The following is a 21,114-nucleotide window of genomic DNA, read 5'->3' as shown; positions in this document are numbered from 1 at the left end:
CAGACTCGACTTGGGGAAAAAGAAATCAGTTTAATTTTGTTACCAATCAAATCAGAGTAGGATAATAAGAAAGAGAAACATATCTTAAAAACACACCTTCCCCCCCACCCCTCCCTTCTTCCTGGGCTCAGCTTTGCTCCCGATTCCTCTACCTCCTCCCCCCACAGCGGAGCAGGGGGACGGGAATGGGGGTTGCGGTCAGTTCCTCCCATGTTGTTTCTGCCGCTCCTTCCTCCTCGGGGGGGAGGACTCCTCCCACTCTTCCCCTGCTCCAGCGTGGGGTCCCTCCCACGGGGGTCAGCTCTCCATGAGCTGGGGTGGGGCCGAAGGCCGGGGCTGGCCGGTGGGCGTGCCTGTGATGCACTCTGGCGCCTGTGACAGCACAGGGACGAGTCACAATGGGGGCGGTTATCAGGGGCACCAGCAGGCAGCGCTGCCCCAGTACAGCCTGGGCCAGCGGTGAGTGTGCACGCCTGGGGAGGCTGGGCTGGACGAGGGCCGAGGCAGAAATGCGGGCTCCCGGGGAGCGGGTTCTCACCCTGCATCGAGGGCCCAGCCGCTGACAGGAGCGCCTTGGGCAGGGCACGGTGTCGCCGCCGCCGCTGGGGCTGGGCGCAGGCCTTGCTACCTCCCAGCTGCCTCGCCCCCTCTCCTACCTGCCCCCAGCTCCCTGCGGCTCCCATCCCTGCTCCCCCTGCCGCCAGCTGCCTCCCTCCCAGCCCCACTGAACCCCTTCTCTCCCTCCTCTGCAGGCCATGGCGGCCACAAAATTCCTCGCCCTGGTTGCGCAAACCATCATCCAGCACCCGCAGATGGTCGGTGATGAGCTGGATGAGGCCACGCACGAGCGGATGCAGCAGCGTGCGGAGCAGCTGAGCCAGGAGATGACTCGGCTGCTGCAGGAGCTGGAGCAGAGGAGCCAGGAGCAGATGCTCCAGGAGCTGGAGCAGAGGAGCCAGGAGCAGAGCGGCTTGGCCTGGGGAGCCCTGCTCTTTGCTGCCTTGCAGCAGTGGCAGTTGTGGGCGATTGCTGGAGTCCTGGTCCTGCTCTGCGGGCTCTGCTGGTGGCTCAGGAAAAGGAGCCATGAGCCAGACAGCAGCAGCGAAGAGGAGAGCTCCAGCAGCGACAGGGAGCAGGAGGAAGAGGAGCAGGAGGAAGAGGAGCAGGAGAAGAAAGTGAAGGAGAAGATCCTGATAATGAGAGGACCTGGGCAGGATTTTTGCAAGCGCATCCAGTGGCCAGCACAGAACCTGGCCTACAGAGTGCCGGGTGGTGGAGGAGGTGGTGGGTGACCTCCTCCGTGTCTTCCATGAGGTCTTGTCAAATGATGTCTTCCCGTGCTGCAGACAGCCATCAGGGTGGGCAGCACCTTTGAAGGTTGGAGTCCCCGTGAGGATGATGCTGTCTACCGCCTGCTTGTGCCCTTGAAGCCCCCTCGTGGGCACGCCTTCCACCTGGAGCTGGGCACCACGGGGGAGATGCCGGCAAGGACTCCTGCATCCGTGTGGAGCTGCTGTGCACCTGCATGAGCGAGAGGCTGGCAGGAGAGATGCTGTGCTTCCTCCACCAACCCGAGGAGGAGCTGAGGAGAAATCAGGGTCCCAGCCTCCTAGGCACCCTCTGCACCGGCTCCTATCTAGATGTGCAGAAAACGGCCTGCTGGTTCCAGAACTTTGTGAGGTTAGCCTGGGTGGTGTGCCTCAGTCACGGCGCTACGAAATGAAGGTGCTGCCCTCAAGCCGCTCCTGCAAGCTGCAGCTGACAAATGCCTCCAGGAGAACCCTCTTCATTGAGATGATGTTTGGGGTGCAGCAAGGCGACTCGGACATCTTCCTGAGCAGCCAGACTACAGAGACCATCTTCACCCCAAGCACGATGTGGCCAGAGAACTGTGCTGTGGCAGAGCTGAAGTTCTTCACGCACATGGCCAGGCAGGCCCCGCACGACAGCTTCCACCTCAAATGCCTGCAGCTCTGCGCCCGCAGCCTGGTGGGCACAAGCTTTTCCACCTATACCCTGAAGACAGTTGTGATGCACCTCCTGACCACCATACCCCTGTCAGGCTGGCGCAGGAAGCATTTCCTGCTGCGGCTGGAGGATATCATGCGGTACCTGCGCTGCTGCCTGGAGGAGAAACGCCTCGACCACTTCTTCTTTGGCAATGAGAACGTGCCCGAGGAGATAATCTTGCCCCCAGCCTTCCAAACGGCTGCACCACTCAACCTCTTCCAGTGCCTGGCGCAGGATCCAGCTGCCCATGCCAAGGCACTGCGTGAGTTTGATGAGCTACAAGATCGGCTCACAAGACTGCTGTTCTACGGACACTGAAAGAGGTCTTCGTGCACAGAGCTGTGTTTGCAGGGCTCACAGCTGACGGCAGATGATGACCTCATACCACAGGGAAAAAGAGGGGAGAATGCGGGACACAGAAAGGAAAGGGAAAGCCCTGCGCAACAGCCCTCTGCCAAGAGCGGCAGCGTTCTCCTCTCAGTGGTCTCCCCAGCACAGCAGCCACTGGTGACTACGGTGGCTACAAAGATGACTTTCATCCTCCTTTCCCCTCGCACTGTCACGGCCATGGTGGCGATTTCACGTGGGCCCAGAAATTCTTGCTGGCCGCTCCGGCTGGGCAGGGAGCAAGTGAGAGGCACCGCTGATGTGCCTCCGTGTGTTCACTGGGGCCCCGATGGAGAATCTAGCCATCCTTGACACTCCCCATGGAGCTGGTGCTGCAGAACGGAGCACGCTGGACACGGAGAACACGCTGCTCTATCGGCAGTGGGAATTGCTGCCGCACCTTTCCTCCACAGCAAAAGCACGCTCTGGGGAGTGGGACCCGATGCAGCCGAAGGGGCCAGTGCAAGGAGGCTTGTGACAGAGACCCCCGTTACCACCTGGACAGCGGCTGACCCTGCCTCTTCGAGAGAGTCCATTCCCTCCGGGAGCTTTACCCTGTGCAAATTTGCCAATAAATGGCGTGTTTGAACAAACGTTGCATCTGTGTGTGTCTGTGCATCACTTCATCAGGGAAAGCGGGCTTAGGGTGCTGACTGCTCAGCTGCCGCAGAGTCAGGGAGCATTTTGCAGAAGAGCTGATGCAGTGGGCTCTGGTTTCACTGATTCTGTAACTAAGGCTCCCCCACCTGTCCGTGCCCCTGCCTTGGGGCAATCCGAATAATTTGTCACCCTCCGTAGCTGTGCACTTTGCCTGTGTGCCGTAGGGAGCCTGAAGTGGCTTCCTTGGGAGCCATACACAAACCAAGCCCTGGGAGCCCGACAGCATTGTCCCTGGGCAACCTCAGTGAGGTGGGTATCACGCTGTCCGAGTGGAGAGCCCTTTGCCCAGGGAACAAGTGCCACGACTGCGGAGCGGGGCTCTGGCTGCTCGGCTCCTCTGGCTCCTGTACGAGCACAAGACTCATTCACCATACCCTCTCGTGACCTGCAAGCTCAGGTTCCCACCACCTTAACGAGGGAGACTTAACACGTGTAGCAAGTTTAAAGAAAGCTTTTGAGATGTCTCCACTTCAAGGCATGCACTTGTGCAGTCCATGCCACGTTTATGAGAAGCAGTGGCCTGATGACAGCTGTGTGGCAGAAGAGGTGCACTCATACCTGTCTTTGGGACACCTCCAGTGGAAATCCGGTATATGGGCAAAGATTTGCAAGCTCTTCGATAATTGTCACGTCAAAAGAACTGTCTATGTCTGAGTGCTAAAGAAGCCCAACAGGTGCCCGGTGCCCATCAGCGCAAGGGACGTGGCTTTTCCGGGCTCTCCAAGGGACGTGCTGTTACAACACCCACCCTTGCCTTTTTTTGCAGCAGGCCTAGTCGGGGCCAGCTCGTGCTGTCTGTCTCTCCTGGCACCGGCCTCTGAGCTGCCAATAACCTCTCCTCCAACCCCAATGCGAGAGCAAAATGCCAACTCCTATCAGTAGCACTGCTGCAGGGTGTAGCGAGAGGTGCAGCGAGTCCCTGAGTGTCTGCTGAAGCCATCACGGCCCATGTTACACTGCCAATGTGCCTTCTAGAGAAGTGGCCGCCTTCACAGCTGGCTTGGATGAACGAGCCACCTGAACTAGCAGCCTGTGCTGTCACCATGAAGCTTCATGCTGGAACTCAGTCGCGTTGGGGCGTGCAACTCGTCCCGCTGACAGGGTTCGGCCACTGAAAGCCTGCCACAGCGTTTGAGATACTGCTTCGCAAACGCCTCTGAGCAGCGCACACGGTTCCCTCCACCGCCAGGAGATATCAGGCTTGCGAGATAGCCGTGGGGTGCCTGAGGGGGTTTCTGTGCCCCTGACACCCTTGGGCTGCGTGTGGGAGGGACTGGCTGGCAGGCGGCAGGTCTTGGGGGAGTTGGGCAGTGCCGGCTGTCCCTGCAGCCACTTCAAACCATGGAAGTGTCAGGAAACTTTTGCAACTGGCCCGTGCCAACCCAGGAGAGCGGCTAGGATGCAAAGTATAGAACTACAAGAGTAATTCTTTATACATGCTGTCGTGGTTTAGGCCCAGCCGGCAACAAAGCACCACGCAGCCGCTCGCTCACTCCTCCCTGCCCCGCTGGGATGGGGAGGAGAAAATACAACGAAAGGCTCGTGAGTCGAGACAAGGACAGGGAGGGATCACTCACCCATTATGGTCACAGGCAAAACAGACTCGACTTGGGGAAAAAGAAATCAGTTTAATTTTGTTACCAATCAAATCAGAGTAGGATAATAAGAAAGAGAAACATATCTTAAAAACACACCTTCCCCCCCACCCCTCCCTTCTTCCTGGGCTCAGCTTTGCTCCCGATTCCTCTACCTCCTCCCCCCACAGCGGAGCAGGGGGACGGGAATGGGGGTTGCGGTCAGTTCCTCCCATGTTGTTTCTGCCGCTCCTTCCTCCTCGGGGGGGAGGACTCCTCCCACTCTTCCCCTGCTCCAGCGTGGGGTCCCTCCCACGGGGGTCAGCCCTCCATGAGCTGGGGTGGGGCCGAAGGCCGGGGCTGGCCGGTGGGCGTGCCTGTGATGCACTCTGGCGCCTGTGACAGCACAGGGGACGAGTCACAATGGGGGCGGTTATCAGGGGCACCAGCAGGCAGCGCTGCCCCAGTACAGCCTGGGCCAGCGGTAAGTGTGCACGCCTAGGGGAGGCTGGGCTGGACGAGGGCCGGGGCAGAAACGCGGGCTCCCGGGGAGCGGGTTCTCACCCTGCATCGAGGGCCCAGCCGCTGACAGGAGCGCCTTGGGCAGGGCACGGTGTCGCCGCCGCCGCTGGGGCTGGGCGCAGGCCTTGCTACCTCCCAGCTGCCTCGCCCCCTCTCCTACCTGCCCCCAGCTCCCTGCGGCTCCCATCCCTGCTCCCCCTGCCGCCAGCTGCCTCCCTCCCAGCCCCACTGAACCCCTTCTCTCCCTCCTCTGCAGGCCATGGCGGCCACAAAATTCCTCGCCCTGGTTGTGCAAACCATCATCCAGCACCCGCAGATGGTCGGTGATGAGCTGGATGAGGCCACGCACGAGCGGATGCAGCAGCGTGCGGAGCAGCTGAGCCAGGAGATGACTCGGCTGCTGCAGGAGCTGGAGCAGAGGAGCCAGGAGCAGATGCTCCAGGAGCTGGAGCAGAGGAGCCAGGAGCAGAGCGGCTTGGCCTGGGGAGCCCTGCTCTTTGCTGCCTTGCAGCAGTGGCAGTTGTGGGCGATTGCTGGAGTCCTGGTCCTGCTCTGCGGGCTCTGCTGGTGGCTCAGGAAAAGGAGCCATGAGCCAGACAGCAGCAGCGAAGAGGAGAGCTCCAGCAGCGACAGGGAGCAGGAGGAGGAAGAGGAGCAGGAGCAGGAAGAGGAGCAGGAGGAGGAAGAAAGTGAAGGAGAAGATCCTGATAATGAGAGGGACCTGGGCAGGATTTTTGCAAAGCGCATCCAGTGGCCAGCACAGAACCTGGCCTACAGGAGCCGGGTGGTGGAGGAGGTGGTGGGTGACCTCCTCCGTGTCTTCCATGAGGTCTTGTCAAATGATGTCTTCCCGGTGCTGCAGACAGCCATCAGGGTGGGCAGCACCTTTGAAGGTTGGAGTCCCCGTGAGGATGATGCTGTCTACCGCCTGCTTGTGCCCTTGAAGCCCCCTCGTGGGCACGCCTTCCACCTGGAGCTGGGCACCACGGGGGAGATGCCGGCAAAGGACTCCTGCATCCGTGTGGAGCTGCTGTGCACCTGCATGAGCGAGAGGCTGGCAGGAGAGATGCTGTGCTTCCTCCACCAACCCGAGGAGGAGCTGAGGAGAAATCAGGGTCCCAGCCTCCTAGGCACCCTCTGCACCGGCTCCTATCTAGATGTGCAGAAAACGGCCTGCTGGTTCCAGAACTTTGTGAGGTTAGCCTGGGTGGTGTGCCTCAGTCACGGCGCTACGAAATGAAGGTGCTGCCCTCAAGCCGCTCCTGCAAGCTGCAGCTGACAAATGCCTCCAGGAGAACCCTCTTCATTGAGATGATGTTTGGGGTGCAGCAAGGCGACTCGGACATCTTCCTGAGCAGCCAGACTACAGAGACCATCTTCACCCCAAGCACGATGTGGCCAGAGAACTGTGCTGTGGCAGAGCTGAAGTTCTTCACGCACATGGCCAGGCAGGCCCCGCACGACAGCTTCCACCTCAAATGCCTGCAGCTCTGCGCCCGCAGCCTGGTGGGCACAAGCTTTTCCACCTATACCTGAAGACAGTTGTGATGCACCTCCTGACCACCATACCCCTGTCAGGCTGGCGCAGGAAGCATTTCCTGCTGCGGCTGGAGGATATCATGCGGTACCTGCGCTGCTGCCTGGAGGAGAAACGCCTCGACCACTTCTTCTTTGGCAATGAGAACGTGCCTGAGGAGATAATCTTGCCCCCAGCCTTCCAAACGGCTGCACCACTCAACCTCTTCCAGTGCCTGGCGCAGGATCCAGCTGCCCATGCCAAGGCACTGCGTGAGTTTGATGAGCTACAAGATCGGCTCACAAGACTGCTGTTCTACGGACACTGAAAGAGGTCTTCGTGCACAGAGCTGTGTTTGCAGGGCTCACAGCTGACGGCAGATGATGACCTCATACCACAGGGAAAAAGAGGGGAGAATGCGGGACACAGAAAGGAAAGGGAAAGCCCTGCGCAACAGCCCTCTGCCAAGAGCGGCAGCGTTCTCCTCTCAGTGGTCTCCCCAGCACAGCAGCCACTGGTGACTACGGTGGCTACAAAGATGACTTTCATCCTCCTTTCCCCTCGCACTGTCACGGCCGTGGTGGCGATTTCACGTGGGCCCAGAAATTCTTGCTGGCCGCTCCGGCTGGGCAGGGAGCAAGTGAGAGGCACCGCTGATGTGCCTCCGTGTGTTCACTGGGGCCCCGATGGAGAATCTAGCCATCCTTGACACTCCCCATGGAGCTGGTGCTGCAGAACGGAGCACGCTGGACACGGAGAACACGCTGCTCTATCGGCAGTGGGAATTGCTGCCGCACCTTTCCTCCACAGCAAAAGCACGCTCTGGGGAGTGGGACCCGATGCAGCCGAAGGGGCCAGTGCAAGGAGGCTTGTGACAGAGACCCCCGTTACCACCTGGACAGTGGCTGACCCTGCCTCTTCGAGAGAGTCCATTCCCTCCGGGAGCTTTACCCTGTGCAAATTTGCCAATAAATGGCGTGTTTGAACAAACGTTGCATCTGTGTGTGTCTGTGCATCACTTCATCAGGGAAAGCGGGCTTAGGGTGCTGACTGCTCAGCTGCCGCAGAGTCAGGGAGCATTTTGCAGAAGAGCTGATGCAGTGGGCTCTGGTTTCACTGATTCTGTAACTAAGGCTCCCCCACCTGTCCGTGCCCCTGCCTTGGGGCAATCCGAATAATTTGTCACCCTCCGTAGCTGTGCACTTTGCCTGTGTGCCGTAGGGAGCCTGAAGTGGCTTGCTTGGGAGCCATACACAAACCAAGCCCTGGGAGCCCGACAGCATTGTCCCTGGGCAACCTCAGTGAGGTGGGTATCACGCTGTCCGAGTGGAGAGCCCTTTGCCCAGGGAACAAGTGCCACGACTGCGGAGCGGGGCTCTGGCTGCTCTGGCTCCTCTGGCTCCTGTACGAGCACAAGACTCATTCACCATACCCTCTCGTGACCTGCAAGCTCAGGTTCCCACCACCTTAACGAGGGAGACTTAACACGTGTAGCAAGTTTAAAGAAAGCTTTTGAGATGTCTCCACTTCAAGGCATGCACTTGTGCAGTCCATGCCACGTTTATGAGAAGCAGTGGCCTGATGACAGCTGTGTGGCAGAAGAGGTGCACTCATACCTGTCTTTGGGACACCTCCAGTGGAAATCCGGTATATGGGCAAAGATTTGCAAGCTCTTCGATAATTGTCACGTCAAAAGAACTGTCTATGTCTGAGTGCTAAAGAAGCCCAACAGGTGCCCGGTGCCCATCAGCGCAAGGGACGTGGCTTTTCCGGGCTCTCCAAGGGACGTGCTGTTACAACACCCACCCTTGCCTTTTTTTGCAGCAGGCCTAGTCGGGGCCAGCTCGTGCTGTCTGTCTCTCCTGGCACCGGCCTCTGAGCTGCCAATAACCTCTCCTCCAACCCCAATGCGAGAGCAAAATGCCAACTCCTATCAGTAGCACTGCTGCAGGGTGTAGCGAGAGGTGCAGCGAGTCCCTGAGTGTCTGCTGAAGCCACCACGGCCCATGTTACACTGCCAATGTGCCTTCTAGAGAAGTGGCCGCCTTCACAGCTGGCTTGGATGAACGAGCCACCTGAACTAGCAGCCTGTGCTGTCACCATGAAGCTTCATGCTGGAACTCAGTCGCGTTGGGGCGTGCAACTCGTCCCGCTGACAGGGTTCGGCCACTGAAAGCCTGCCACAGCGTTTGAGATACTGCTTCGCAAACGCCTCTGAGCAGCGCACACGGTTCCCTCCACCGCCAGGAGATATCAGGCTTGCGAGATAGCCGTGGGGTGCCTGAGGGGGTTTCTGTGCCCCTGACACCCTTGGGCTGCGTGTGGGAGGGACTGGCTGGCAGGCGGCAGGTCTTGGGGGAGTTGGGCAGTGCCGGCTGTCCCTGCAGCCACTTCAAACCATGGAAGTGTCAGGAAACTTTTGCAACTGGCCCGTGCCAACCCAGGAGAGCGGCTAGGATGCAAAGTATAGAACTACAAGAGTAATTCTTTATACATGCTGTCGTGGTTTAGGCCCAGCCGGCAACAAAGCACCACGCAGCCGCTCGCTCACTCCTCCCTGCCCCGCTGGGATGGGGAGGAGAAAATACAACGAAAGGCTCGTGAGTCGAGACAAGGACAGGGAGGGATCACTCACCCATTATGGTCACAGGCAAAACAGACTCGACTTGGGGAAAAAGAAATCAGTTTAATTTTGTTACCAATCAAATCAGAGTAGGATAATAAGAAAGAGAAACATATCTTAAAAACACACCTTCCCCCCCACCCCTCCCTTCTTCCTGGGCTCAGCTTTGCTCCCGATTCCTCTACCTCCTCCCCCCACAGCGGAGCAGGGGGACGGGAATGGGGGTTGCGGTCAGTTCCTCCCATGTTGTTTCTGCCGCTCCTTCCTCCTCGGGGGGGAGGACTCCTCCCACTCTTCCCCTGCTCCAGCGTGGGGTCCCTCCCACGGGGGTCAGCTCTCCATGAGCTGGGGTGGGGCCGAAGGCCGGGGCTGGCCGGTGGGCGTGCCTGTGATGCACTCTGGCGCCTGTGACAGCACAAGGGACGAGTCACAATGGGGGCGGTTATCAGGGGCACCAGCAGGCAGCGCTGCCCCAGTACAGCCTGGGCCAGCGGTGAGTGTGCACGCCTGGGGGAGGCTGGGCTGGACGAGGGCCGAGGCAGAAACGCGGGCTCCCGGGGAGCGGGTTCTCACCCTGCATCGAGGGCCCAGCCGCTGACAGGAGCGCCTTGGGCAGGGCACGGTGTCGCCGCCGCCGCTGGGGCTGGGCGCAGGCCTTGCTACCTCCCAGCTGCCTCGCCCCCTCTCCTACCTGCCCCCAGCTCCCTGCGGCTCCCATCCCTGCTCCCCCGCCGCCAGCTGCCTCCCTCCCAGCCCCACTGAACCCCTTCTCTCCCTCCTCTGCAGGCCATGGCGGCCACAAAATTCCTCGCCCTGGTTGCGCAAACCATCATCCAGCACCCGCAGATGGTCGGTGATGAGCTGGATGAGGCCACGCACGAGCGGATGCAGCAGCGTGCGGAGCAGCTGAGCCAGGAGATGACTCGGCTGCTGCAGGAGCTGGAGCAGAGGAGCCAGGAGCAGATGCTCCAGGAGCTGGAGCAGAGGAGCCAGGAGCAGAGCGGCTTGGCCTGGGGAGCCCTGCTCTTTGCTGCCTTGCAGCAGTGGCAGTTGTGGGCGATTGCTGGAGTCCTGGTCCTGCTCTGCGGGCTCTGCTGGTGGCTCAGGAAAAGGAGCCATGAGCCAGACAGCAGCAGCGAAGAGGAGAGCTCCAGCAGCGACAGGGAGCAGGAGGAGGAGGAGCAGGAGCAGGAAGAGAGAAGAAGAAAGTGAAGATGATAATGAGGGACCTGGGCAGGTTTTTTGAAGCGCATACAGTGGCCAGCACAGAACCTGGCCTACAGAGTGCCGGGTGGTGAAGGAGTTGCTGGGCAACTTCCTCCTGTCTTCCAAGAGCTCTTGTCAAATATGTTCTTCCCACTGCACAGACAGCCATCAGGGTGGGCAGCACCTTCGAAGGTTGGAGTCCCCGTGAGGATGATCTGTCTACCGCCTGCTTGTGCCCTTGAAGCCCCCCGTGGGCACGCCTTCCACCTGGAGCTGGGCACTGCAGGGGAGATGCCGGCAAAGGACTCCTGCGTTCCGTGTGGAGCTGGTGTGCACCTGCATGAGCGAGAGGCTGGCAGGAGAGATGCTGTGCTTCCTCCACCATCCCGAGGAGGAGCTGAGGAGAAATCAGGACCCCAGCCTCCTACGCACTCTCTGCACCAGCTCCTATCTAGATGTGCAGAAAACTGCCCGCTGGTTCCAGAACTTTGTGAGAGCAGCCTGGGTGGTTTTGCCTCAGTCTACGAAATGCTGTCTAAGGTGCTGCCCTCCAGCCGCTCATGCAAACCAGCTGACAAATGCGCACAAAAGCCTCTTCATTGAGATGATTTTTGGGGTGCAGCAAGGCAACTCGGACATCTTTGTGAGCAGCCAGACTACAGAGGCCATCTTCACCCCAAGCACGATGTGGCCAGAGAACTGCGCTGTGGCAGAGGCGAATTTCTTCACGCACATGGCCAGGCAGGCCCCGCACGACAGCTTCCACCTCAAATGCCTGCAGCTCTGCGCCCGCAGCCTGGTGGGCACAGGCTTTTCCACCTATACCTTGAAGACAGTTGTGATGCACCTCCTGACCACCATACCCCTGTCAGGCTGGCGCAGGAAGCATTTATTGCTGCGGCTGCAGGATATCATGCGGTACCTGCGCTGCTGCCTGGAGGAGAAACGCCTCGACCACTTCTTCTTAGGCAACGAGAGGGTGCCTGAGGAGATCAGCTTGCCCCCAGACTTCCGAACGCTCGCACCACTCAACCTCTTCCAGTGCCTGGCGCAGGATCCGGCCGCCCATGCCGAAGCACTGCGTGAGTTTGGAGCTACGAGATCGGCTCACAAGACTGCTGTTCTACGGACACTGAAAGAGGTCTTCGTGCACAGAGCTGTGTTTGCAGGGCTCACAGCTGACGGCAGATGATGACGACCTCATACCACAGGGAAAAAGAGGGGAGAATGCGGGACACAGAAAGGAAAGGGAAAGCCCTGCGCAACAGCCCTCTGCCAAGAGCGGCAGCGTTCTCCTCTCGACAGTGTCTCCCCAGCGCAGCAGCCACTGGTGACTACGGTGGCTACAAAGATGACTTTCATCCTCCTTTCCCCTCGCACTGTCACGGCCATGGTGGCGATTTCACGTGGGCCCAGAAATTCTTGCTGGCCGCTCCGGCTGGGCAGGGAGCAAGTGAGAGGCACCGCTGATGTGCCTCCGTGTGTTCACTGGGGCCCCGATGGAGAATCTAGCCATCCTAGACACTCCCCATGGAGCTGGTGCTGCAGAACGGAGCACGCTGGACACGGAGAACACGCTGCTCTATCGGCAGTGGGAATTGCTGCCGCGCCTTTCCTCCACAGCAAAAGCACGCTCTGGGGAGTGGGACCCGATGCAGCCGAAGGGGCCAGTGCAAGGAGGCTTGTGACAGAGACCCCCGTTACCACCTGGACAGTGGCTGACCCTGCCTCTTCGAGAGAGTCCATTCCCTCCGGGAGCTTTACCCTGTGCAAATTTGCCAATAAATGGCGTGTTTGAACAAACGTTGCATCTGTGTGTGTCTGTGCATCACTTCATCAGGGAAAGCGGGCTTAGGGTGCTGACTGCTCAGCTGCCGCAGAGTCAGGGAGCATTTTGCAGAAGAGCTGATGCAGTGGGCTCTGGTTTCACTGATTCTGTAACTAAGGCTCCCCCACCTGTCCGTGCCCCTGCCTTGGGGCAATCCGAATAATTTGTCACCCTCCGTAGCTGTGCACTTTGCCTGTGTGCCGTAGGGAGCCTGAAGTGGCTTGCTTGGGAGCCATACACAAACCAAGCCCTGGGAGCCCGACAGCATTGTCCCTGGGCAACCTCAGTGAGGTGGGTATCACGCTGTCCGAGTGGAGAGCCCTTTGCCCAGGGAACAAGTGCCACGACTGCGGAGCGGGGCTCTGGCTGCTCTGGCTCCTCTGGCTCCTGTACGAGCACAAGACTCATTCACCATACCCTCTCGTGACCTGCAAGCTCAGGTTCCCACCACCTTAACGAGGGAGACTTAACACGTGTAGCAAGTTTAAAGAAAGCTTTTGAGATGTCTCCACTTCAAGGCATGCACTTGTGCAGTCCATGCCACGTTTATGAGAAGCAGTGGCCTGATGACAGCTGTGTGGCAGAAGAGGTGCACTCATACCTGTCTTTGGGACACCTCCAGTGGAAATCCGGTATATGGGCAAAGATTTGCAAGCTCTTCGATAATTGTCACGTCAAAAGAACTGTCTATGTCTGAGTGCTAAAGAAGCCCAACAGGTGCCCGGTGCCCATCAGCGCAAGGGACGTGGCTTTTCCGGGCTCTCCAAGGGACGTGCTGTTACAACACCCACCCTTGCCTTTTTTTGCAGCAGGCCTAGTCGGGGCCAGCTCGTGCTGTCTGTCTCTCCTGGCACCGGCCTCTGAGCTGCCAATAACCTCTCCTCCAACCCCAATGCGAGAGCAAAATGCCAACTCCTATCAGTAGCACTGCTGCAGGGTGTAGCGAGAGGTGCAGCGAGTCCCTGAGTGTCTGCTGAAGCCACCACGGCCCATGTTACACTGCCAATGTGCCTTCTAGAGAAGTGGCCGCCTTCACAGCTGGCTTGGATGAACGAGCCACCTGAACTAGCAGCCTGTGCTGTCACCATGAAGCTTCATGCTGGAACTCAGTCGCGTTGGGGCGTGCAACTCGTCCCGCTGACAGGGTTCGGCCACTGAAAGCCTGCCACAGCGTTTGAGATACTGCTTCGCAAACGCCTCTGAGCAGCGCACACGGTTCCCTCCACCGCCAGGAGATATCAGGCTTGCGAGATAGCCGTGGGGTGCCTGAGGGGGTTTCTGTGCCCCTGACACCCTTGGGCTGCGTGTGGGAGGGACTGGCTGGCAGGCGGCAGGTCTTGGGGGAGTTGGGCAGTGCCGGCTGTCCCTGCAGCCACTTCAAACCATGGAAGTGTCAGGAAACTTTTGCAACTGGCCCGTGCCAACCCAGGAGAGCGGCTAGGATGCAAAGTATAGAACTACAAGAGTAATTCTTTATACATGCTGTCGTGGTTTAGGCCCAGCCGGCAACAAAGCACCACGCAGCCGCTCGCTCACTCCTCCCTGCCCCGCTGGGATGGGGAGGAGAAAATACAACGAAAGGCTCGTGAGTCGAGACAAGGACAGGGAGGGATCACTCACCCATTATGGTCACAGGCAAAACAGACTCGACTTGGGGAAAAAGAAATCAGTTTAATTTTGTTACCAATCAAATCAGAGTAGGATAATAAGAAAGAGAAACATATCTTAAAAACACACCTTCCCCCCCACCCCTCCCTTCTTCCTGGGCTCAGCTTTGCTCCCGATTCCTCTACCTCCTCCCCCCACAGCGGAGCAGGGGGACGGGAATGGGGGTTGCGGTCAGTTCCTCCCATGTTGTTTCTGCCGCTCCTTCCTCCTCGGGGGGAGGACTCCTCCCACTCTTCCCCTGCTCCAGCGTGGGGTCCCTCCCACGGGGGTCAGCTCTCCATGAGCTGGGGTGGGGCCGAAGGCCGGGGCTGGCCGGTGGGCGTGCCTGTGATGCACTCTGGCGCCTGTGACAGCACAGGGGACGAGTCACAATGGGGGCGGTTATCAGGGGCACCAGCAGGCAGCGCTGCCCCAGTACAGCCTGGGCCAGCGGTAAGTGTGCACGCCTGGGGGAGGCTGGGCTGGACGAGGGCCGAGGCAGAAACGCGGGCTCCCGGGGAGCGGGTTCTCACCCTGCATCGAGGGCCCAGCCGCTGACAGGAGCGCCTTGGGCAGGGCACGGTGTCGCCGCCGCCGCTGGGGCTGGGCGCAGGCCTTGCTACCTCCCAGCTGCCTCGCCCCCTCTCCTACCTGCCCCCAGCTCCCTGCGGCTCCCATCCCCGCTCCCCCGCCGCCAGCTGCCTCCCTCCCAGCCCCACTGAACCCCTTCTCTCCCTCCTCTGCAGGCCATGGCGGCCACAAAATTCCTCGCCCTGGTTGCGCAAACCATCATCCAGCACCCGCAGATGGTCGGTGATGAGCTGGATGAGGCCACGCACGAGCGGATGCAGCAGCGTGCGGAGCAGCTGAGCCAGGAGATGACTCGGCTGCTGCAGGAGCTGGAGCAGAGGAGCCAGGAGCAGAGCTCCAGGAGCTGGAGCAGAGGAGCCAGGAGCAGAGCGGCTTGGCCTGGGGAGCCCTGCTCTTTGCTGCCTTGCAGCAGTGGCAGTTGTGGGCGATTGCTGGAGTCCTGGTCCTGCTCTGCGGGCTCTGCTGGTGGCTCAGGAAAAGGAGCCATGAGCCAGACAGCAGCAGCGAAGAGGAGAGCTCCAGCAGCGACAGGGAGCTGGAGGAGGAGAGGAGCAGGAGCAGGAAGAGGAGCAGGAGGAGAAGAAAGTGAAGGAGAAGATCCTGATAATGAGAGGGACCTGGGCAGGATTTTTGCAAAGCGCATCCAGTGGCCAGCACAGAACCTGGCCTACAGGAGCCGGGTGGTGGAGGATCTGCGGGACCATCCTCGTTCTTCCGAAGATGTCTTGTCAAATACTTTCTTCCCAGTGCTGCAGACAGCCATCAGGGTGGGCAGCACCTTCGAAGGTTGGAGTCCCCGTGAGGATGATGCTGTCTACCGCCTGCTTGTGCCCTTGAAGCCCCCCGTGGGCACGCCTTCCACCTGGAGCTGGGCACCACGGGGAGATGCCGGCAAAGGACTCCTGCGTCCGTGTGGAGCTGGTGTGCACCTGCATGAGCGAGAGGCTGGCAGGAGAGCATGCTGTGCTTCCTCCACCACCCGAGGAGGAGCTGAGGAGAAATCAGGGTCCCAGCCTCCTAGGCACCCTCTGCACCGGCTCCTATCTAGATGTGCAGAAAACTGCCCGCTGGTTCCAGAACTTTGTGAGTTAGCCTGGGTGGTGTGCCTCAGTCACGGCGCTACAAATGAAGGTGCTGCCCTCAAGCCGCTCCTGCAAGCTGCAGCTGACAAATGCCTCCAGGAGAACCCTCTTCATTGAGATGATATTTGGGGTGCAGCAAGGCGACTCGGACATCTTCCTGAGCAGCCAGACTACAGAGGCCATCTTCACCCCAAGCACGATGTGGCCAGAGAACTGTGCTGTGGCAGAGGCGAACTTCTTCAGCCACATGGCCAGGCAGGCCCCGCACGACAGCTTCCACCTCAAATGCCTGCAGCTCTGCGCCCGCAGCCTGGTGGGCACAGGCTTTTCCACCTATACCTTGAAGACAGTTGTGATGCACCTCCTGACCACCATACCCCTGTCAGGCTGGCGCAGGAAGCATTTCCTGCTGCGGCTGCAGGATATCATGCGGTACCTGCGCTGCTGCCTGGAGGAGAAACGCCTCGACCACTTCTTCTTAGGCAACGAGAGGGTGCCTGAGGAGATCAGCTTGCCCCCAGACTTCCAACGGCTGCACCACTCAACCTCTTCCAGTGCCTGGCGCAGGATCCGGCCGCCCATGCCAAGCACTGCGTGAGTTTGATGAGCTACAAGATCGGCTCACAAGACTGCTGTTCTACGGACACTGAAAGAGGTCTTCGTGCACAGAGCTGTGTTTGCAGGGCTCACAGCTGACGGCAGATGATGACCTCATACCACAGGGAAAAAGAGGGGAGAATGCGGGACACAGAAAGGAAAGGGAAAGCCCTGCGCAACAGCCCTCTGCCAAGAGCGGCAGCGTTCTCCTCTCAGTGGTCTCCCCAGCACAGCAGCCACTGGTGACTACGGTGGCTACAAAGATGACTTTCATCCTCCTTTCCCCTCGCACTGTCACGGCCATGGTGGCGATTTCACGTGGGCCCAGAAATTCTTGCTGGCCGCTCTGGCTGGGCAGGGAGCAAGTGAGAGGCACCGCTGATGTGCCTCCGTGTGTTCACTGGGGCCCCGATGGAGATTCTAGCCATCCTTGACACTCCCCATGGAGCTGGTGCTGCAGAACGGAGCACGCTGGACACGGAGAACACGCTGCTCTATCGGCAGTGGGAATTGCTGCCGCACCTTTCCTCCACAGCAAAAGCACGCTCTGGGGAGTGGGACCCGATGCAGCCGAAGGGGCCAGTGCAAGGAGGCTTGCGACAGAGACCCCCGTTACCACCTGGACAGCGGCTGACCCTGCCTCTTCGAGAGAGTCCATTCCCTCCGGGAGCTTTACCCTGTGCAAATTTGCCAATAAATGGCGTGTTTGAACAAACGTTGCATCTGTGTGTGTCTGTGCATCACTTCATCAGGGAAAGCGGGCTTAGGGTGCTGACTGCTCAGCTGCCGCAGAGTCAGGGAGCATTTTGCAGAAGAGCTGATGCAGTGGGCTCTGGTTTCACTGATTCTGTAACTAAGGCTCCCCCACCTGTCCGTGCCCCTGCCTTGGGGCAATCCGAATAATTTGTCACCCTCCGTAGCTGTGCACTTTGCCTGTGTGCCGTAGGGAGCCTGAAGTGGCTTCCTTGGGAGCCATACACAAACCAAGCCCTGGGAGCCCGACAGCATTGTCCCTGGGCAACCTCAGTGAGGTGGGTATCACGCTGTCCGAGTGGAGAGCCCTTTGCCCAGGGAACAAGTGCCACGACTGCGGAGCGGGGCTCTGGCTGCTCGGCTCCTCTGGCTCCTGTACAAGCACAAGACTCATTCACCATACCCTCTCGTGACCTGCAAGCTCAGGTTCCCACCACCTTAACGAGGGAGACTTAACACGTGTAGCAAGTTTAAAGAAAGCTTATGAGATGTCTCCACTTCAAGGCATGCACTTGTGCAGTCCATGCCACGTTTATGAGAAGCAGTGGCCTGATGACAGCTGTGTGGCAGAAGAGGTGCACTCATACCTGTCTTTGGGACACCTCCAGTGGAAATCCGGTATACGGGCAAAGATTTGCAAGCTCTTCGATAATTGTCACGTCAAAAGAACTGTCTATGTCTGAGTGCTAAAGAAGCCCAACAGGTGCCCGGTGCCCATCAGCGCAAGGGACGTGGCTTTTCCGGGCTCTCCAAGGGACGTGCTGTTACAACACCCACCCTTGCCTTTTTTTGCAGCAGGCCTAGTCGGGGCCAGCTCGTGCTGTCTGTCTCTCCTGGCACCGGCCTCTGAGCTGCCAATAACCTCTCCTCCAACCCCAATGCGAGAGCAAAATGCCAACTCCTATCAGTAGCACTGCTGCAGGGTGTAGCGAGAGGTGCAGCGAGTCCCTGAGTGTCTGCTGAAGCCACCACGGCCCATGTTACACTGCCAATGTGCCTTCTAGAGAAGTGGCCGCCTTCACAGCTGGCTTGGATGAACGAGCCACCTGAACTAGCAGCCTGTGCTGTCACCATGAAGCTTCATGCTGGAACTCAGTCGCGTTGGGGCGTGCAACTCGTCCCGCTGACAGGGTTCGGCCACTGAAAGCCTGCCACAGCGTTTGAGATACTGCTTCGCAAACGCCTCTGAGCAGCGCACACGGTTCCCTCCACCGCCAGGAGATATCAGGCTTGCGAGATAGCCGTGGGGTGCCTGAGGGGGTTTCTGTGCCCCTGACACCCTTGGGCTGCGTGTGGGAGGGACTGGCTGGCAGGCGGCAGGTCTTGGGGGAGTTGGGCAGTGCCGGCTGTCCCTGCAGCCACTTCAAACCATGGAAGTGTCAGGAAACTTTTGCAACTGGCCCGTGCCAACCCAGGAGAGCGGCTAGGATGCAAAGTATAGAACTACAAGAGTAATTCTTTATACATGCTGTCGTGGTTTAGGCCCAGCCGGCAACAAAGCACCACGCAGCCGCTCGCTCACTCCTCCCTGCCCCGCTGGGATGGGGAGGAGAAAATACAACGAAAGGCTCGTGAGTCGAGACAAGGACAGGGAGGGATCACTCACCCATTATGGTCACAGGCAAAACAGACTCGACTTGGGGAAAAAGAAATCAGTTTAATTTTGTTACCAATCAAATCAGAGTAGGATAATAAGAAAGAGAAACATATCTTAAAAACACACCTTCCCCCCCACCCCTCCCTTCTTCCTGGGCTCAGCTTTGCTCCCGATTCCTCTACCTCCTCCCCCCACAGCGGAGCAGGGGGACGGGAATGGGGGTTGCGGTCAGTTCCTCCCATGTTGTTTCTGCCGCTCCTTCCTCCTCGGGGGGGAGGACTCCTCCCACTCTTCCCCTGCTCCAGCGTGGGGTCCCTCCCACGGGGGTCAGCTCTCCATGAGCTGGGGTGGGGCCGAAGGCCGGGGCTGGCCGGTGGGCGTGCCTGTGATGCACTCTGGCGCCTGTGACAGCACAGGGACGAGTCACAATGGGGGCGGTTATCAGGGGCACCAGCAGGCAGCGCTGCCCCAGTACAGCCTGGGCCAGCGGTAAGTGTGCACGCCTGGGGGAGGCTGGGCTGGACGAGGGCCGGGCAGAAACGCGGGCTCCCGGGGAGCGGGTTCTCACCCTGCATCGAGGGCCCAGCCGCTGACAGGAGCGCCTTGGGCAGGGCACGGTGTCGCCGCCGCCGCTGGGGCTGGGCGCAGGCCTTGCTACCTCCCAGCTGCCTCGCCCCCTCTCCTACCTGCCCCCAGCTCCCTGCGGCTCCCATCCCTGCTCCCCCGCCGCCAGCTGCCTCCCTCCCAGCCCCACTGAACCCCTTCTCTCCCTCCTCCTGCAGGCCATGGCGGCCACAAAATTCCTCGCCCTGGTTGTGCAAACCATCATCCAGCACCCGCAGATGGTCGGTGATGAGCTGGATGAGGCCACGCATGAGCGGATGCAGCAGCGTGCGGAGCAGCTGAGCCAGGAGATGACTTGGCTGCTGCAGGAGCTGGAGCAGAGGAGCCAGGAGCAGATGCTCAGGAGCTGGAGCAGAGGAGCCAGGAGCAGAGCGGCTTGGCCTGGGGAGCCCTGCTCTTTGCTGCCTTGCAGCAGTGGCAGTTGTGGGCGATTGCTGGAGTCCTGGTCCTGCTCTGCGGGCTCTGCTGGTGGCTCAGGAAAAGGAGCCATGAGCCAGACAGCAGCAGCGAAGAGGAGAGCTCCAGCAGCGACAGGGAGCAGGAGGAGGAGGAGGAGCAGGAGCAGGAAGAGGAGCAGGAGGAGGAAGAAAGTGAAGGAGAAGATCCTGATAATGAGAGGGATCTGGGCAGGATTTTTGCAAAGCGCATCCAGTGGCCAGCACAGAACCTGGCCTACAGGAGCCGGGTGGTGGAGTGATCTGCAGGCGACTTCGTGTCTCTTCCGAAGATATCTTGTCAAATACTTTCTTCCCAGTGCTGCAGACAGCCATCAGGGTGGGCAGCACCTTCGAAGGTTGGAGTCCCCGTGAGGATGATGCTGTCTACCGCCTGCTTGTGCCCTTGAAGCCCCCCCTGGGCACGCCTTCCACCTGGAGCTGGGCACCACGCGGAGATGCCAGCAAAGGACTCCTGCGTCCGTGTGGAGCTGGTGTGCACCTGCACGAGCGAGAGGCTGGCAGGAGAGCATGCTGTGCTTCCTCCACCACCCGAGGAGGAGCTGAGGAGAAATCAGGGTCCCAGCCTCCTAGGCACCCTCTGCACCGGCTCCTATCTAGATGTGCAGAAAACTGCCCGCTGGTTCCAGAACTTTGTGAGGAGCCTGGGTGGTTTTGCCTCAGTCATACAAATGAAGGTGCTGCCCTCAAGCCGCTCCTGCAAGTACTGCAGCTGACAAATGCGAGAACAAAAGCCTCTTCATTGAGATGATTTTTGGGGTGCAGCAAGGCGACTCGGACATCTTCCTGAGCAGCCAGACTACAGAGGCCATCTTCACCCCAAGCACGATGTGGCCAGAGAACTGTGCTGTGGCAGAGGCGAATTTCTTCAGCCACATGGCCAGGCAGGCCCCGCACGACAGCTTCCACCTCAAATGCCTGCAGCTCTGCGCCCGCAGCCTGGTGGGCACAGGCTTTTCCACCTATACCTTGAAGACAGTTGTGATGCACCTCCTGACCACCATACCCCTGTCAGGCTGGCGCAGGAAGCATTTCCTGCTGCGGCTGCAGGATATCATGCGGTACCTGCGCTGCTGCCTGGAGGAGAAACGCCTCGACCACTTCTTCTTAGGCAACGAGAGGGTGCCTGAGGAGATCAGCTTGCCCCCAGACTTCCAAGCGGCTGCACCACTCAACCTCTTCCAGTGCCTGGCAGAGGATCCGGCCGCCCATGCCAAGGCACTGCGTGAGTTTGATGAGCTACAAGATCGGCTCACAAGACTGCTGTTCTACGGACACTGAAAGAGGTCTTCGTGCACAGAGCTGTGTTTGCAGGGCTCACAGCTGACGGCAGATGATGACCTCATGCCACAGGGAAAAAGAGGGGAGAATGCGGGACACAGAAAGGAAAGGGAAAGCCCTGCGCAACAGCCCTCTGCCAAGAGCGGCAGCGTTCTCCTCTC

General features: G+C 59.5%; 1 protein-coding gene and 4 pseudogenes across 1 annotated transcript; all 5 read left to right on the top strand.

Annotated features, from left to right (window-relative positions):
• The window catches only part of LOC127017051 (inositol 1,4,5-trisphosphate receptor-interacting protein-like 1), a 5,671-nt pseudogene extending 3,343 nt beyond the window's left edge, over positions 1–2,328 (top strand).
• A 3,117-nt stretch (positions 2,329–5,445) lies between these two features.
• Positions 5,446–6,997, top strand: LOC127017329 (inositol 1,4,5-trisphosphate receptor-interacting protein-like 1). The gene is given in 3 exon segments (XM_050898339.1): positions 5,446–6,358; positions 6,361–6,684; positions 6,687–6,997. Coding segments are annotated over 3 exon segments (1,524 nt in total). The 5' UTR covers positions 5,446–5,469.
• A 2,727-nt stretch (positions 6,998–9,724) lies between these two features.
• LOC127017050 (inositol 1,4,5-trisphosphate receptor-interacting protein-like 1) lies at positions 9,725–11,634 on the top strand (annotated as a pseudogene).
• Positions 11,635–14,722: 3,088 nt separating this feature from the next.
• Positions 14,723–16,296, top strand: LOC127017049 (inositol 1,4,5-trisphosphate receptor-interacting protein-like 1; annotated as a pseudogene).
• Positions 16,297–19,378: 3,082 nt separating this feature from the next.
• Positions 19,379–20,953, top strand: LOC127017048 (inositol 1,4,5-trisphosphate receptor-interacting protein-like 1; annotated as a pseudogene).
• Positions 20,954–21,114: the final 161 nt, after the last annotated feature.

The sequence above is a fragment of the Gymnogyps californianus genome, chromosome 5 (genome assembly GCF_018139145.2).
Source record: "Gymnogyps californianus isolate 813 chromosome 5, ASM1813914v2, whole genome shotgun sequence".
Classification (NCBI taxonomy): domain Eukaryota; kingdom Metazoa; phylum Chordata; class Aves; order Accipitriformes; family Cathartidae; genus Gymnogyps; species Gymnogyps californianus.
Note: the sequence above shows the minus strand (reverse complement) of the source record. Positions and strands in the feature narration are given on the sequence as shown.